At 37.5% G+C, this 17984-nt stretch overlaps 1 protein-coding gene across 1 annotated transcript; it reads left to right on the plus strand.

Moving 5' to 3' along the window:
- Positions 1–7660: 7660 nt before the first annotated feature.
- Positions 7661–17205, plus strand: LOC131007118 (magnesium-chelatase subunit ChlD, chloroplastic-like). Its single transcript, XM_057934276.1, has 15 exons — positions 7661–8050; positions 8793–8971; positions 9434–9518; positions 9593–9909; positions 11099–11222; positions 12769–12861; positions 13334–13429; positions 14437–14574; positions 14725–14937; positions 15116–15271; positions 15623–15730; positions 15924–16058; positions 16405–16560; positions 16645–16765; positions 16852–17205. The coding sequence occupies exons 1-15, from the start codon at positions 7778–7780 to the stop codon at positions 16935–16937; spliced, it is 2280 nt and encodes a 759-aa protein (XP_057790259.1). The 5' UTR covers positions 7661–7777; the 3' UTR covers positions 16938–17205.
- The last annotated feature ends 779 nt before the right edge of the window (positions 17206–17984 follow it).

Raw genomic sequence — 17984 nt, forward strand, 5'->3', positions numbered from 1 at the left:
CAATGATATCAGCAAACCACATTGAATTCTAGAATAAGGCAAACCTCACAGATATCTAGCAATTTCGACTTTCCAAAAGTTCACAAATGAAACGTCCTAATAAGACAGATAGCTCAAACCGACCCAATGGTTTAAAGTCCAAGCTGGAGATGAAACACACACATGGCGATACAGGAGGTCGGCTAAATAGTCAAGTCTCAAACAGTGCAATGCAAGCAAAATAAACGAAGTCTCTTTTTCGCTTAAGATTCACTCCCCCGGCTCAGGATGGTCATCTCCGGTGTTCAACCCGGCAAAGTCGCTAGCAAGTTGTGTCTCCTGCTCCTTGCCCGCTTTCCACTTATTAAATTCATCTAAGTATTGCCGGACATCCCAAGTCTTGGGGGGCTGATTCTCGAGATACGCCAAGGCCATCACTCCCCAAACTCGAACCTCCGTCTCATAGCTTGCATAAAGGATTTGTTGCTCCAAAGCAACAACCATAGCTTCGAAATCCTTGCAGTCCGTTGCAGCTCGCTCCACCCGACGAGCATTTTTCAACTTGGCAGACTCCAATTTTTTGACAATCTTATTGGCCTCATCATGCACCTTCTTGACGACTGCCATTTTGTCTATACAACTTGCTCGTTATGCCCTCAACTCACTAAGCTCCACCACCATCGCACATAACAGTGCTAGAATTATAAACGAGATACTTAAGCACACGTTGGAGGAAGATGACAACATTATAGCATAAAGCAATTATCAAATGCTCCAGAAATTCGGCCAATTTCACGACATTTAATTCTACAAAGAGAAGTCAAGCTCTAGATTTTATCACCGCTAAAAGCTTTGAAATCCAACGTGAATATACATCAATATTTATTCAAGTGGTTTTGTGGCTACAAGTGAAGTGTCGTAAGCTGAATCATGAAATCTATTATCAAATCGATGGTCTCAAAATACGAGATGGAGAGTCATATCCCACCATTTAATTTTCATCAAACTTAATCATATTGAGCATGCATACATGCACAATGTTCAAAAGACTATTTGAACTGTATGATTATTTCGAGTGAGCAACAACAAGCCAAATGACAATAATTTGGCCCCATAACCATTTGAAGAAAAAGTTAGAAAAACTTGATTCTGATGTCCTTTCGAGTGTGTGGAATAATATATACACGAAAAATACCAAATCATGGCATACCAATTTCACAGGGGCACTATTGATACATTCAATACAAGAATATCAAGTGTTTAACAAGGCTACGGATCACAGATCAAACTTCAATTTATACCACAATATGAAACACAAAAAGAAAGCAACAAGATGCATTTTCAGACAGCTGCAGTAATCCGGAAACGCTAGCAAGCGATGCATCAATTCTCGAAATTCTAAACCAACGAGTCTACGAGACACAAATAGAAGTTTTGATAAATATTCAGCCATAAGTTCTTCTGGACTTTTACACGAAGAATAGATACAAGGATCTAAGACATATTTTGACTAATCCTTTGGCAACTCCACAAAATCAGACACTGAATTGACGAACAATGACGAGATACAATCGACAAATACAACGCAGCAGATGAAGTGAAGCCGCTAAACCTTTTTTATCTTGTTACTTCTCTGCTCTCTCTCTCCCAAGCTAGTCGTTGCTACAGAGCTCAAACCTCCAAAAGACAAAAAGGAAATCTATAAGTAATAAATAAATGACAATTGTGAGCTATTCCTTATCACACAAAAGAGAAGTTACTAACCTCTACAGAGATTTCTCTCCTGCTTCCTCCCTACTGCAGAACTCACTCACTCCTTCATAGCTTAAGGAAACAAAAAACGACAATGATGAGGAATGGAAAGCAAAATATAGGGTGCTACTAATTTGTCTCGACCCCAGAGAACTATATCACAGTAAATTCACTCAACTACCAACAGTCTGAAAAGGAGAAGATTTGAAAAAATCGCCTATTACTCAAACTTTCTCCAACATTGTCTAAAACTAGGCTATGATCACTCCATTTTATTTCTTCACATAAAAAAGTGTACTTCATCTCAAACAAAAGAGGAAAGACAGCTGTAACTCAAGGCAAAATCAAATGCAAATACTCACCTCCCACGGCCCTAATAAACACAATAAATCTCAATAGCATTGTACGGGATACAACAGCGCCACCGGGCTGGAACATAATCACTTGAACAAAAATGGAATGTTTTAACCATATATAGCTGTATCAATACAATCCGATAACATATGAGATGATCCGAAAGTCGCGAATTTACTCCAAATATTTTGGATAAGCACAGAAAGATAACTCATCAAAAAGAAGCCCGAAGAACCTACCTAATTGGCCTCTATCACCGCCCCAGAGTTTCCAGCAGAGAGCCACTCGAATAGACTCCTCCAGCTCGTCTCCTTCGCTCCATGAATCAGCAGCCGCAATGAATGCAGCTAACCTCATGGCTAACCTGAATGCAGCAGGAACCAATTTCCTCCAACACCTCTGCCCAATTCATGACAAAACTTCCACTACTCAGCCATACTACAGTTCTTGATTTCAACCCGGTGTAGTCGAATTTCTTTTCGCCCGTTTGGCACTTATCTCGGATATCGCCTGAGCAAATGCCTCGACAATCCTCTGCTCAGACTCGAGCAACATCTCCATCCTCTTCAACTCCTCAATTCGCCTCTCCCACCTCGGAAATCTGCTACAACCGCCGCCGACGCCATGCTGTTGTCACACGAACTATAGCACTTGAATCTATCCCAAATTACAAGAATTCAAAAAGAGAAGGAATTATAGCACGATTTACCCCGGAAAGCTGTCGGACGCGGCTTCCCCAATTCGTCTCTCACCTCACAACTCAGCTACGGCTGCCGGCAACGCCGCATCGCCGCCCCTTGACCTCTCTCTTCAGCCGAACCAACCGCAGCAACTCCTCTTCCAGCGAAGGCACCACCACCTCCAAGTGATACACAATAGCAGCTTGAGATAAGATATTTTATATACACAGATCCGACCCAACCTTCTTCCCCACTGAACACCGGCGAAAAACGGCTGGAGTGTCACCTCCACCGCTTGAATCCAGCTCGTCTTCCTCACTTCACAAAATAGCAGTCGTCGCCGGTGACACCACGCCGTCTTCGGCCCATCTCCTCCTCTCTTCTCCTTCACAGGTGCGCGCCGCCGGGAGGCCCCCTCTCCTCGAATCAAGCAACGGCAGAAAAAGGGAGCCACCCCTTCTAATTTCGACATCTGGCGAAATCGCTGCTCGGCCTCACCCCTCTCTCTCGACTCCCTCTCCATCTCAGTTACCACCGCCGTCAATCGAGCGGCGCCGCCAACTCCGAACCTCAAATCCCCAAATTTGAAATAACCGAAAAACATCTTCTCCTTTGATTATCCGATGAAAGGTGTCGCCTCCGACCACCAGTTGCCTAACAGCCTTCAGGCTGCCTGAAAAACCCTGGGCGCGCCTAACGCCGTCAAACTTCTCTCCTGCTGGCCAAAACTCGAACCGCGGCGTCTGACCGTGAGAACGGCGGAGACGGCCGTTGCCTGCTCGACGGGAAAGATGAAGCAAGAGAGATAGAATAAGATGGGAGAGAGGAATGAAATATCCCCTTTCCTCTTCATTTGAACTAGACGAAGAAACCAAGAAAGAGATATCTCCCCTTCCTCTGTTTTGCGAGCCAGGCTGGAGATTAGCCAATTTGAAAATTGAATTCAATATCTTGCATACAGGCTGGAGTAATCAGAAAAATTCGCTACTTCAAATTTTCAAATTGAAAACTATCTGCCTTTTCTTCATTTTGCGAGCCAGGCTGGAGCATAGCCTATTTGAATCGTCCCCTCCTCTTTTCGCGAGCCAGGCTGGAATCAGCCCATTGGAAAATTAAATCCAATATGTTGCATACAGGCTGGAGCAATAATAAACTTATTTTCGACATACAAATCAGGTTGGAGTAATTGGAAATTCGCCCATTTCAAAATATTACAAGTTGGAGCATTTAATTATTTCGACAATTAGATCCAGGATGGAGTAATTAGAAAGTTGCCTACTTCAAATTTCGAAGCTAAGAGATATTTACCTATCTCAATTTCCAGGCTGCGAATTTTGATCGAACAAGATTTAACAGTCAAATGAATTCAACTCAGCTCACACATCTACGGGCTGGTATTTAATTTCAAATCAGCCTATATTCTCTATTTTCGCAACAATTATCAAGCTGGTGAGTCAAGTACACAATATATATATATACACTTTATGAAAATTCCAGCTTGCCAATTTTTCCTACAGCATGTTATTTTTATGTGGAATAACCTCAAGTTGGTAAAATACCAAATCCAAACAGACACATGCTTATATTCTTGCTCTAACAATATTTTTCCAAGATTGGTCAAACATCACGACCCATATTGGCAAACAGCTACAGACTGTACTCTTCCTTTGAATAGTTACAAGTTGGAAAATCACCAAATTCCATATTGGCAAACAGGTCCAGCCTGACTCACTTATGTATAAGCTGATACTTTGATCCCACGCCGGCAGACGGGTCCAAGTTATATTCTTTTTTCAGATAAACCTCAAGCCGGTAAAGCACTACAAGCTAGCAAAGCACTCTAAGCTCCACAGGCTGTATTCTTTCTTCAAATAATCCTCAAGCTGGTTAAGCACTCCAAATTAATAGAGTATCAAATCCCATGTTGGCAAATCGATCCAACATGGCTCACTTATTTACAGGCTATCAATTAATTTCGAATTGGTCCACACCATTTACCTTCACGGCTGGTATCGGCCCACATTAGTATTCCTCCGATTCGAGGCAAATATCACAATTCGTTTCAGCTTGGCAATTTGAATAGCTGGTAAATGTCAACTTGAATCATTGTCTTTTTACAAACCAATTGGCTCTACCAATTGAGACAGTCCGATATCCCCACCTATACAGAAAGGCTATAATCAATTAACTCTCCAATTAGAAAATTCTAATTGTAGAGTGGGGGGCTAACTGTAGTGGGCAAATTTCGTCAACTTGGTTCAAGCCCAATCAACATTCCAAGCTGGACTAATTAGACAAACAAACCGATCAGTCTAACCCGACAAACCTCGAACCAACTTGGAGCGATGACTAGGCTGACCCAATTACTTGTTCGTTCAGCCCGATAAGTCAAATTATACTTATTGCAAGATCAACCTGGGCCGACCCAGGCTGACTATCTCACTTCATATCCAACTCATCCAAACGGTCTAGCCGAATAATTCGCACCCAGCCTGGCCCATCAAGCTTGTCCACCAAGCTAGCTCACCAATCTGGCACGACCCTAAAAAGCCCAGTCAGTCAAACATATTGGTCCATCTAGCCCAAAAAGCTATAGTTCAACTTGAATCGATAACCAGGCTGGAGGTATCACATCCGGCCCAAAGGTTACCGCCCACCTTGTTGACGAAGTCACATGACCTAGCCATCAACCCTAAAAAATATCTTTCGCCAAGCTGACACAGTCAAATGATGAATCTTCATGATCCCGTCCAAATCGCAACAAACTTGGAAGTGGAAAGCGTGGACGGATAAGGTCAGCTTGTAAAACCCTAGCGGCTGGCTGCCCTTTATATAGACAGACTGACTAGGTTACAAGGGGGACACGAAAAGTCATACTTGCTCTCTACTTCTTAAACTTTCTCTCTACTCTGCCGCCAGGCTGATTACTCTTCCAAGTCGGATACAGCCAACTTGGCCGCCTTCCACCTTTCATAATCACGATTAACATTCCACGCAGATTGCTCCTCCCAATTAGAAATAGCCAACTTGGCCTATCTTCGCCTCTGACCTTCCGTTATCACAACACACTGTCACCGTTTCCACCCTCCGACGCCGCTTACAGCCTGGAGTCACCGCATACTCCAGCCTGTCTTTCTCTCTATTTCAATTCGCTTATCATTCTATTTTGTTATTCCGATACTGACTTGAGCGTCGGAGGCTCTACGGTCGACACCCCCACCCGGTGCTCAACCTAGGGCTCTTACGTGTTCTTGTGTTGACAGGTTGCTAGTGCTCAATCTATCCGGACGTACAGACGTCAACTTCAATTGTAGATTTTAGCTTCTACAATCATCTACTCGAAACGAAGATCGATCCTGTGTCATTTAATTATGTTAAATTAAATATTTTCGATACTCGAAAAATTATCAAATATTGGTTAACTCAATAGCCGATTTCCTACAATTTCACTCGGTACGATTAACGATCCTCCCTTGAATACTTTTTGACAAAAAAACCCCTTCCAATTAACTTTATTATTTGGATCGGGGGTCTCATATTTTTTTGTAGGATCACCGTTATTCGTTGATGCTAGATTTGAACTATCAAAAATAATTATAACTAAAAATCTGAAATTAAAAAAAAAAGTATTTCATTCATCCCATTATTTATATCACATACCTTTTGGACAATGAGATTAAAAAAAATAAAATTAAAAAAAAGTGTGTGTGCTACATATTTAATAAGGATGTACTTGCACCTAAAATAAAATAATAGGAGGGTTTTAGAACATTTTCCCTTAATTATATATTTGCAGGGGATGAGGGAATCATCTACTTCTATACTCTAAACTTTATTCGATAAAACCGAATTTCTACATAGACAACAAAGTAAAACTTAATTGATAGGAGACTTCACGTTTCAATTAAGGGTGATTCTATATATAGCTCCCATTTTACTCATTATAGCCCTTTTTATTTAAAAAATATTAAAATTATTTATTAATTACTATTTTGTCCCTAATAAAAAAGTTAACAAATAATAACTACAACAGCCATGAGAATGCAACCAAGCAAGGTCCAGGGTCTGTGAATCCATTCATTTTGTGTGGATTTTGTTTGTCATTTACTACAATGAAAACAAAACAATCTAATCTATAAAGTAATTTTAGAACTAATTATCATTTCTCCTTCGACCACCCTTTCCATCAAAATTGATTCTTTGACTTACTTTGATAATAATTGAGAAAAATGTAAAAGAGAATGAAAAATAAAAAGAGGATTGAAAAAATGAAAGCAGGAGTTAATGGAGAAAGAATTAAGGCATAATATGAAACCCCATAAATCCATCAAGTTCCATATTATATTCTAGGATGAGAAAGAATATAATTAACGAATAAAAAGGATGAAAAACCCTTAACTGTAAATTATGCACAGAAGATTGTACTATGAATTTTGTGAATTCTCTTGATCAAATATTATCAATCTTATTGAATGCAAACAAAATTCTCAAAATAAAACTATGATGAGAGAATTATTTTGAGTTAAAATTTTGAGAACTAAAAAAAATGAAATGTTCTTTCAATTTTTTTTCCCTGTAAATTTGTGAGAGCTTCGAACTGAAAACTGTTATCTTCTAATCCTCCGTTGTTTTGGGATGAAGAAAGGTAATAGTGTATATCTATTAATATTTTTATTACTTTTAAAAATAAATGGCTATAGAGAGAAAAAATGGGGCTATGAATAGAATTGCCCTTCAATTAATGGATGAAAAACTTAAGTTTGATTTCAAGGAAGCCCCACCCCAGCTTGAGAAAAGTAATTTGGTTTGGTAAGAAATATAAAAAGAAACCCAAAGCGTAGGTGACGTGGACATAGGCACATCGCCTTAGCACCAAAATCGCTGTTTGATTGGTGTTGAACTGAGAAATGCGACTTGTTTGAGCAGAAATGGAGTTGAGCAGAAATCCAGAAAGATAAGATAGATTGCGATAACATCTTTTACTACTTTCCAACTCCTATGATTCTTGGGTAATGGCGCTTTCTTCCCCTCCAATTCCGCCATTTGCTTCATCAAAATCCCTGCTAAGTTCCAAATCATTCAATCCGCTGCTTGTGCTGTCCCACTCTTTCAGGCCATCAACATATTTTGTGCATGCAAAATGTAGGCGGAGTGTGGCAGCCGCCGTCACTCTTGATTCCGGCAATGGCTCTGTCACGGTGGAAGACGTAGACGATCAATCTGCCGCCGCCAATGCCAATTCCTATGGCAGACAGTTCTTTCCTTTGGCTGCCGTCGTTGGCCAGGTTTTAACCGCTGCTCTACTTTGAAGCATAATGTCTTGTGCTAAAATCTTTCTTAGGGAGTTTAGGTTAAATTGTGATGACAATATTCAAGTCCTGTTATGCATCCGTTACCATTGTAAATTTTGTAATTGTATTTCAAGAGCGATTGTGCCCTTTTTGCATAGAATTGCTCTCTGGCTTCTATCTATTTACGACCAGTTGAACTTTTTCACTACAATTTTATGATGTTCCAATAAGAACAAATCCTTTTATCCCGTAGGAGACTCTAGCCTTGTTCCGATCACTAACTTGAACCTGTTAAGTCTACGCAGGATTGAGAACTGGAAGTTGATGTCAGCTAGTATCTTTTCATGACATAATGGACTTAGAAGTTCTTTTCCTTTGTTTTTTTTCCTAAATATGGAAGGTGGGATGTCTGTCTTGGGTCCTGGAGATAACATCTGTGCTTATGATAAGATATTGTTTAAATAAAGAATGAGATTAAGATGAAATCACTTTAGAGATTTGAGGCCTATCTTGGATGATATAATGCTTATATATGTATAGATTATCATATTATTCTCAGTAAAATGAATGAGTGTATTTTAAAAATCAGAATAATTGACTACCTATATGTCAGAACTGCATCTACATTCATAGCCTCAATCAGCTAGATAAAATGTATGTCTTCTCATCACTAAATTTGTTAAGTTAAATATTATATATGAACTCTCTATAAAGTGGAAATGTCGATTTTGTTTAGGACGCCATCAAGACTGCTCTTCTGCTTGGGGCTACAGACCGTGAGGTTGGGGGAATAGCAATATCTGGAAAGCGGGGAACTGCAAAAACTGTAATGGCACGTGGCTTGCATGCAATTCTTCCTCCTATTGAGGTAGTTGTGGGATCATTTGCAAATGCTGACCCAGCATGCCCAGAAGAGTAAGGTTTACTACTTTAGAAACATTATTATATGTTCTTAAATCTGAGTGATGTTAAGTAATTCAAAAAATGATGGTTCACAATTGTTTCAATTGGGAAGTCAAATTAACTAATTCTATTGCAAAGACTGCTAAATATATTCTGGTTTGCTAATCAGTTGAGGAATAGAGGTAAGAAATGAGTTACAACTCTGAGTATTGTATTTATTCAATGAATGCACAATACTGAGTCAAGATTCTTCAGTAGTGCAGTGAAAATGGCTCAACTAATGGTTTACGGTACTTGATATGAAATATAAAATCAAATAATTTCAAAATTGTATTCTAGTTTGTTCAACTGCTTACATGACATTTTGATTGTGATTCTGTGTCTTATTTTAAACTTGGAAAAGAATCTTGTGGTTTTGGTTTCACCGGTCGACAAACACATTCTGATGTGTCTCTTTCTTCATTAACTTTAAAGGTGGGAAGATGGGCTTTCAGATAAGTTAGAGTACGATTCTTCTGGTAATATAAAGACCCAGATTATCAAGTCACCTTTTGTCCAGGTAGTTTCTGAAAAAGCAATCATTTTGAGTAGGAAGATCTATTATTTGTTATCTTAATTTCAATTGTTTTGCAGATTCCACTTGGTGTTACGGAAGATAGACTGATAGGATCTGTTGATGTTGAGGAGTCTGTGAAATCTGGAACAACAGTTTTCCAGCCGGGACTTCTTGCAGAGGCTCATAGGGGAGTATTGTATGTTGATGAGATAAACCTTTTGGATGAAGGAATTAGCAATTTGCTTCTTAATGTATTGACAGAGGGGGTCAATATTGTAGAGAGGGAAGGTATCAGCTTTAGACACCCTTGCAAACCACTTCTGATTGCTACTTATAATCCTGAAGAGGGGGCTGTCCGGGAACATCTATTGGATCGAATTGCGATAAATTTGAGGTAAGATTAGTGATCAGTTTTAATATGGAATGCCCCATTATTGAGGCTGGTATATAAATTAGGACACTGAGTTCATTGTTTAAGCAACACATTATTTCATATATGATATTAAGTTTACTTTTAGACGTTGACAAATAAGTCATGAAATCAATATTAATAACCTCTAGAAGATTTTTTTTTTTGTTCATTTTTATCAGTTTTGATAGTATAATGAATTTCAGCAATATAGTAGTATTTGTATCTGTAGATAGCATGGTCCATGTCTTACATGTTTCAATTAAATTGAGATTTGTCCCTACTATTTCATTCTAGTAGGAAAATAATTTAATACCATGAGTCCCTGATACATGGTAAAAACAGAACTATGCCTTAAGGCTGCTTCATTGCTGGCATTAAATATTCAGTTTCATCAATAATGTATGACATTGGTCTTCAATAAATTTATTTTCTGTACTATTTATTTCCCTTGTTTCCCATTCGTTTTGCCTGTGCTAATGTGGAAGATGAGTTTCTGCCCTTATTTAAATTTCTCATTTTAACTATCTGTTAATGGAGTTGACAGATGAAAACCATTAATGATACGAAACAGACTTAATATCTACTCTCTGGAGCAACTACTTGATTGCACTTCAGTGCAACAGTCGGAGCTAAAGTGTTAATACTTTTGATATACAAAGAATTTTTCTTCTTGTTTTCAGTGTAAGTAATTGGTTTATGTAAAACTCTTTCTCGCCACATATTTTATGCGGCTTAATACCTGACAGACTTCCCATGTCATGCTTACATTCTATATGCATCACTTTCTATATCCGAAACCTACCACCATTCTATCTCACAAATTTTGGTGTTTAGCGTATTATTCATACCAAAAAAGAAGATGAAGAACAGATCAAATTTTGATGTGTGATTGGAACATAAAATCTGCCTAATGCCTCGGTACATTTTGGCACCAAAAACTTGCTCAAGTGCGATCACAAAGATGACGGTAATATGATTAACACCTGAATTATTAATTTAAGAGGAAAGCCACATGTTCTAGTTCTGCCCACATGTTTCACTTATGGCTTTCAGATAACCTAGTCGACATACTATTTCTCCCCCAACGTTTGAAATCTTTATCATCCAATGTTTCCATTTGTGATATTCTGATTTTTTGAATTTGTAATGCTGATAACACCCTCTTCTGCAGTGCAGATCTTCCTATGAGTTTTGAAGACCGTGTTGCTGCTGTTGAAATTGCGACACAGTTTCAAAACCAAAGTGGTGAAGTTATTAAAATGGTTGAGGAAGAGATGGACTTGGCAAAGACGCAGGTAATTTGTGTCTAAAAGAAAAATAGTTATATTATAGTGTAAAAGTTGTCATCAATAAGCAACAGGGATAATATCAATAACCCAACATACAGGTCCATCCTCACCCCTCCCCCCACTGCCTCTGACTTCCGCTGTCATCACTGCACTACTTCTAGCCCCAATCCACAAGCTTTGCCACCTCTCTCATGGATCTTCCTTTGCTTCCACCCCTAAGTCCTTCACTATCATCTTTTTTACCTCCTCTCTACACATTCCTTTTCTCAAATTTAATCAAGTTTCAAGTAATTTGCAGATAGATGATGGATTCAGATAATTCTAACTTACAGTTTTGATATCGACTAAGTCGTATAGAAAAGAAAGAAATGCTGAGTCCTAATATAATTAATATAATTATATTAATTTGGGTGCGATGAGCTTAATATAATTAATTTGGAATTTTGCCAGTTTAACACCACAATTGAAGCATTTGTCCATGAAATTTCAACGTAATTCAATTCAGCGAGGCTGCGAGAGAGAGCGGGAGTAAAGATTTTGTTGCATAAGTGCATGTTACAATTCATATAAACAAAATTGTTGGATTGGAGCCACCTTGACACATTTGCTTCATGTTTATAATGCTTTATCCTGTTTGTCAATAGCTATTACCATGAGTATGTAATCTAGTTGACTTTGAAGATCACAGGACACATATGAATGTGTATATAGTCTTGCACTATCACATATTTGTCTGATTTTCAGAAAATCTTAGATAAGCAGGTTATTCGAAACAGTAGGGCATTTCATTGAAATTTTAACGAAAAGTGATTAAGGACGTCTTCCTATATCTTTGATCAAGTAATAGTTATAGATGTAGAAGGTACTAAGGCTCAATGTATTAAAACCTTGAACTGTGCACTTTAGCAACAAAATTCAGTTTCACTCTATATTAAGCTTATAAAATATAAGCACCTTCCTACGCATTAATTTCCTAATAAATTTTGTTCTTATATAAAATAAGAGGTAATGCTCTAGTACATAAAAATGAAGACAGTGGTTTTGGAGAAGCTGATGAAGTTGAAATTGGAAATGATCATTGGGAAACTGAAGGATTTTATTTAGAAGATGATGACTTATTGCCACGTTGAGCTTAATGCTGAATCAACAGCTCAGACATGCTTATTTAGTAGGGCAATCATGTCCTCAGTTATTCTTTTAATGTCCCATGAACCTGTTTCTTTTTGTTATGGATTTAAAAGTGCAAGCCAATTTTACAAATATAAACTAAAAATGTTTTTCAGCCCTTAGATCGTGAGATCTATGGTGGATTCATCACTTTTTGCTAAATGAATTCGTGGTCCTGGCTTCGAATCCTATGGGAGGCAAGAATTCCATTTTTTTGAATTCATCATTTTTCACAGCGAATCTATCATTTTCACAACAAATTCATCATTATGTAATAATACTATAAAGGGGGGTGAGGTGAGGGGGGGTGGGGGGGGGGGGTAGTATAACCCTACCCTGTATATAGTCAATGTCTCATTGAATAATGATATTGTCTTCTATGCAGATAATTTTGGCACGGGAGTATTTGAAGGATGTGAGCATAAGCAGAGATCAAGTAAAATACCTGGTCATGGAAGCCCTCCGAGGTGGTTGCCAGGTTTCTGGTTTGAAACTCTTCTTAATTTTTTCCTAATAAGTTCTCTTATACTCATTATTACGTTGACATGGAACTTTCATTCTATATTTGTTGATTTAATTATAAGTTTATGCTTCTTGTCTATTTTTTCCCTTGGGCTGGGCCGATCCAAAGGGCATTCTTTAATCCCATGTAGGGAGAGAATCTGTTAGTCTTATCGATGTAGTTTATCATGCAAGATAGAATTTTGTGGTGTCTTATAAGTCTGGTACCATGCTGTTTTGGCTGCTAACACCAGCAACTTATCCAAACAACTTGATGAAACTAACTACGTACCTTTTTGGGCATATGTGTCATGCCATTTAATGAAAAGGATATGCTTCTATTTGTTATTTATTTTATTAGTGGTTCTATACTTCTATCGATAAAGTGTACATAAAAACTTTAGAAGGCTATGTATGAATAGCATATTCTGTCCATATTTAAATTGCAGGGGCACAGAGCTGAGTTATATGCTGCACGAGTCGCCAGGTGTCTAGCTGCTCTTGAGGGCCGAGAGAAAGTCAATGTGGATGACCTGAAAAAAGCTGTAAGTAAGACAATCTTGCATTATGTTTCCTTATCTGTCATTTTATTAGAAACAACGGTGTCTAAGAAATGTCTTACAGTGGAACGTGAAGATGACCATAGGTGTTGATTATCAAAGTATGAAACGGATTCTTGCATAAGTCTATACCAGTTAGGCTTTTCCAACTGACGATAAAGACAATCTTGGCTGTTTATCAGACTGCTTAGGTGATCATTTGATTGGGTTGGGAACTGAGCTTAGTTGTTTAAGGTGCACAGTTTCTGAGACGATCTAGCTTTTATGACAAACCTCCATTGCCATGATCTCACAATTGTCTAAGGGACCTGGAAAGCAATATAAGGCATTTGGTTTGACTTTGAGTGATAATGCATGATTGATAAAATAATCCAACTTAATCAAGTGTTTGGTTTGCATGATTCAGCCTGTGATAGATAACTCGGCCTGCACCCTAATCATGCAATTGGATGATAATTTATCACCCCAAAGTTGGGTTCATTATTTAATCATCCTCCAATCCTATCAATCTTAAAAGGATGGGACCTGCCAAGCAGAGATACTCGAACCTCAACTTGATTCATACCCAAACCTGACCAAAAACTTAGCTACATCATCCGAACTTGACCTAAATTGGATTACTTTACCTGTGCACTACCCATACCCACCCGCTAATTCAACATCTTATTTTAGTAGATAACACCCCAATTCGAAACTAAAAAACATCAGAAAAATCCATTATCTTGTTGAAATCAACAAACACTCAATGACATGACAAATTCAAAAGATGGACAATGGAATATGCTCAAGTTACATGTAAGGAGTGAAGATCTAAAAATGAATGAAAACATGTCTAGATCTGTGATCCATAACATCAAATTTTATAACACTAGTTAGCAATAACCCTCTCAAGCTTTTTATTCAGAAAAATAACACTAGTTAGCAATAACCCTCTCAAGCTTACCTTGCCAAACGTTAATGGAGAGAATTATGACAGGTTGCTGTTAATGCAGGTAGAATTGGTTATCCTTCCACGCTCCAGCATTAATGAGACTCCACCCGATCAGCAAAACCAGCAACCCCCTCCACCTCCTCCGCCACAAAATCAGGATGCTGGAGAAGAACAAAATGAAGAGGAAGATAAAGATGAGGTGGTCTACTTGTTCATTAATTTTAATTCTTTACTTGCCTTTTTCAATTAACCATTTGTCACTAAATGGATGAGTAAATGAACTCCATTATGAGGAAAATTCTAAGGATTTAACCTTGCTTATCATCATGAATGTTCTCTGTGGTAATAGGAAGATAATGATGAGGAGAAAGATGAAGAGAATGAGCAAGAACAGGACCAAATACCTGAAGAGTTCATCTTTGATGCTGAAGGAGGTTTAGTGGATGAGAAACTTCTATTCTTTGCACAACAGGCACAGAGACGAAAAGGGAAAGCTGGGAGAGCGAAGAATGTTATCTTTTCTGAGGATCGAGGGCGATATATTAAGCCAATGCTTCCAAAGGTCAGATTCTTTTCTTTCATCTCATCCTTGAGGAAGCTTTACTTGGTCTGAGACATTAAAATGGTCAATATGCTACTTGTAAATTTCACTATTAGAAAGCACCTCTCTTAAACTTCTATATAGATGTATGTTAAATTGTGTAGAAACTTCTCTTATAGAGCTCTATAATGAAAAGCAGGGTCCTGTAAAGAGGTTGGCTGTTGATGCAACACTTAGAGCAGCTGCACCTTATCAAAAGTTGCGACGGGAGAAGGATATCCAGAAGACTAGGAAAGTTTTTGTAGAGAAATCAGACATGCGTGCTAAAAGAATGGCTCGAAAAGCAGGAGCCCTGGTAGAGTAAAAAAACCTACTTCTTTTGATTCTTACTTATGTCTTTACATTCGTTCTTGGTAATGCTATTAGAAGCAATACTTTGTGTCTTATATCAACCTGGCTTCTTGATATACTCATTCTTTTATGCTTGAATTGGAAGTTTCTTTTTAGTTATGACTATTAGAACAAATTAGTAGCTAGTAGATACAAATCCATAGTGATCACATACATCATTTTTAGTTAAAACGTTTCTGAATCATAGGTATGGAACAGATGCTAATCTTGTATGCATCCATCTGCCAATTGTATAAGCTTCTAGATTTCTTTGTGACAACATAATTAGTAACTGAGGTTCTGCTAATTATGGCAGGTCATATTTGTTGTTGATGCAAGTGGAAGTATGGCACTAAACAGAATGCAAAATGCCAAAGGTGCAGCACTTAAACTACTAGCCGAGAGTTATACAAGCAGAGATCAGGTGCATCTAAAATGATCCTCTCCCTTTCCATGTTTTCCGGGATTAGCTTCTATCTGCTCAATTGTTTCTGCAGTTTCTCAATCATTATTGTTTCTGGAGGTAGTTTTTGTGTGGACTATTTTGAAGTAACAAATGTAATGGGGGCTTGCAAATGAACTACTTTTGTGTTCTTATTTAAGGCTTGAATATGTAGGTCTCTATCATACCGTTCCGTGGAGATGCAGCAGAAGTTCTACTGCCTCCTTCCAGGTCAATTTCCATGGCAAGGAAACGTCTAGAGAGACTTCCATGTGGTGGGGGCTCCCCTCTTGCTCATGGTCTTACCACGGTATGCAGATCTGATGCTGTGATTATCACTGAAACTCCATTAAAATATAATGATCCAAAAATATGCTGCGATCAGTGGACCTGCTAGTTTGTTAAGTTTCGATGCATCTGTATTGCATGGATAAAAATTACTAACATTTGATACGGAGAAGCTTCTAAGTTTTCTTAAGCTTCAAAATAAATGTGGTTTCGTATTTGAGCAGACCATGTTTTCCAACTACTAATATTAATGTGAAGAAACTGCAATTACTGATGGCATATTATCTACGCTTGAGTAATTGCTAAATAATCTTTAACTAGCTCATCTATTAACTTCTGATCCCTTGTTTGCCAAACCTTTTCTACAGGCTGTTAGAGTTGGGATGAACGCAGAGAAGAGTGGTGATGTTGGGCGCATAATGATTGTTGCGATAACAGATGGAAGAGCCAACATATCACTAAAAAGATCTACTGATCTAGAAGCTGCTGCTGATCTGCCTAAACCCACTGCTCAAGAATTGAAGGTAAAACATTAAAGAATGGTGGAATGATGTACTGAATCTAAATTGCTCTACTCGATTTTAATGAACTAGTCTTGTTTCTTTCAGGATGAGATTCTTGAGGTTGCAGGGAAAATATTCAAAGCAGGAATGTCTCTTCTAGTTATTGACACAGAGAATAAGTTTGTTTCGACTGGTTTCGCCAAAGAGATCGCACGAGTGGCTCAAGGTATGTAACTTTAAGTAGTACTACTTCATATTCAGACTTTTGGAAATGAAGCTTTTTTTAATGTCACTTTTCTATTAAATTTCCAGGAAAATACTACTACCTCCCTAATGCTTCAGATGCTGTAATCTCAGCAACTACAAAGGATGCTTTGTCAGCTTTGAAAAACTCCTAAATACAATAAACAAAAGCATCAGACAATGTTGCTTAGCATATATGAAATATGGTGAGCAGTTTGTTCAATTTTGCCCTTTCTGATGTTATTTGTATGTAGAGAAATGTAATTAGTACAAGCAAAAACTTGTACTTTATCTTCTCAGAAAAAAAAACCTCGTACTTTATTTTTTAATGTTGACAGTAGAATCTATTCTTTGTTACCCTGTGAAATGACTTAAATCAAGCTGTTGGAGAAAATTTATAAGTTTTTCTTTATTTAATTTTCATTTTAGGGGGCATTTACTATTCTTGAATAACCTATATCTATACTAACATAAAAATTGTCTTGGGCACAAAATATAAAATTATCTATTATATCCTTATTACATGTTTTATTTTAAGGATAATTGTGTTAATGAAATATTATATATATAATAAATAGGGCTTATATTATATGTAAATTCTTCAAAATATATTTTATTGGATACAAATATTTATTTAATTATAAGCCTTATTAAATAGCTACAAATATATAGCAAATAGATTTAGTGTAATATCTAATGAATTGATACATTTTTATTAGGGGTATTGGCTTGTAAATAATCGAACTTTTTCCATTTTCTAGTTTTGCACCCCAACTTTAAATCTGCTTATAAATATCTTAATTTTGTATTAATTCTGATTTTGCACCCGACGAATTTTTATCCCCAATCGTTGCTGACATGGCAGTCGAATTGACATCCCAAATTCTACAATTACATGTTCTATATCTCACATTGACAATAAAGTTATTTGCTTCATTATGTACTTAAACTTCCCTCTCAATTCAGTTGTTATGTCAGTAATGATTTGAGGGTAAAAATTCATCGGATGCAAATTCAGAAAAAATACAAAGTTCAGGTATTTGTAGCTATTTGATAATGCTTATAATTAAATAAATATCTGTATACAATAAAATATATTTCGAAGAATACATATATTGATTCAGCATGAATATATTAGTTACTTTCTCCGTCCTGCTATTCATGCCTATTTCTTTTGGGCATGAATATTTAAGAGAATAAGA

The sequence above is a fragment of the Salvia miltiorrhiza genome, chromosome 1 (assembly GCF_028751815.1).
Source record: "Salvia miltiorrhiza cultivar Shanhuang (shh) chromosome 1, IMPLAD_Smil_shh, whole genome shotgun sequence".
NCBI classification, from domain to species: domain Eukaryota; kingdom Viridiplantae; phylum Streptophyta; class Magnoliopsida; order Lamiales; family Lamiaceae; genus Salvia; species Salvia miltiorrhiza.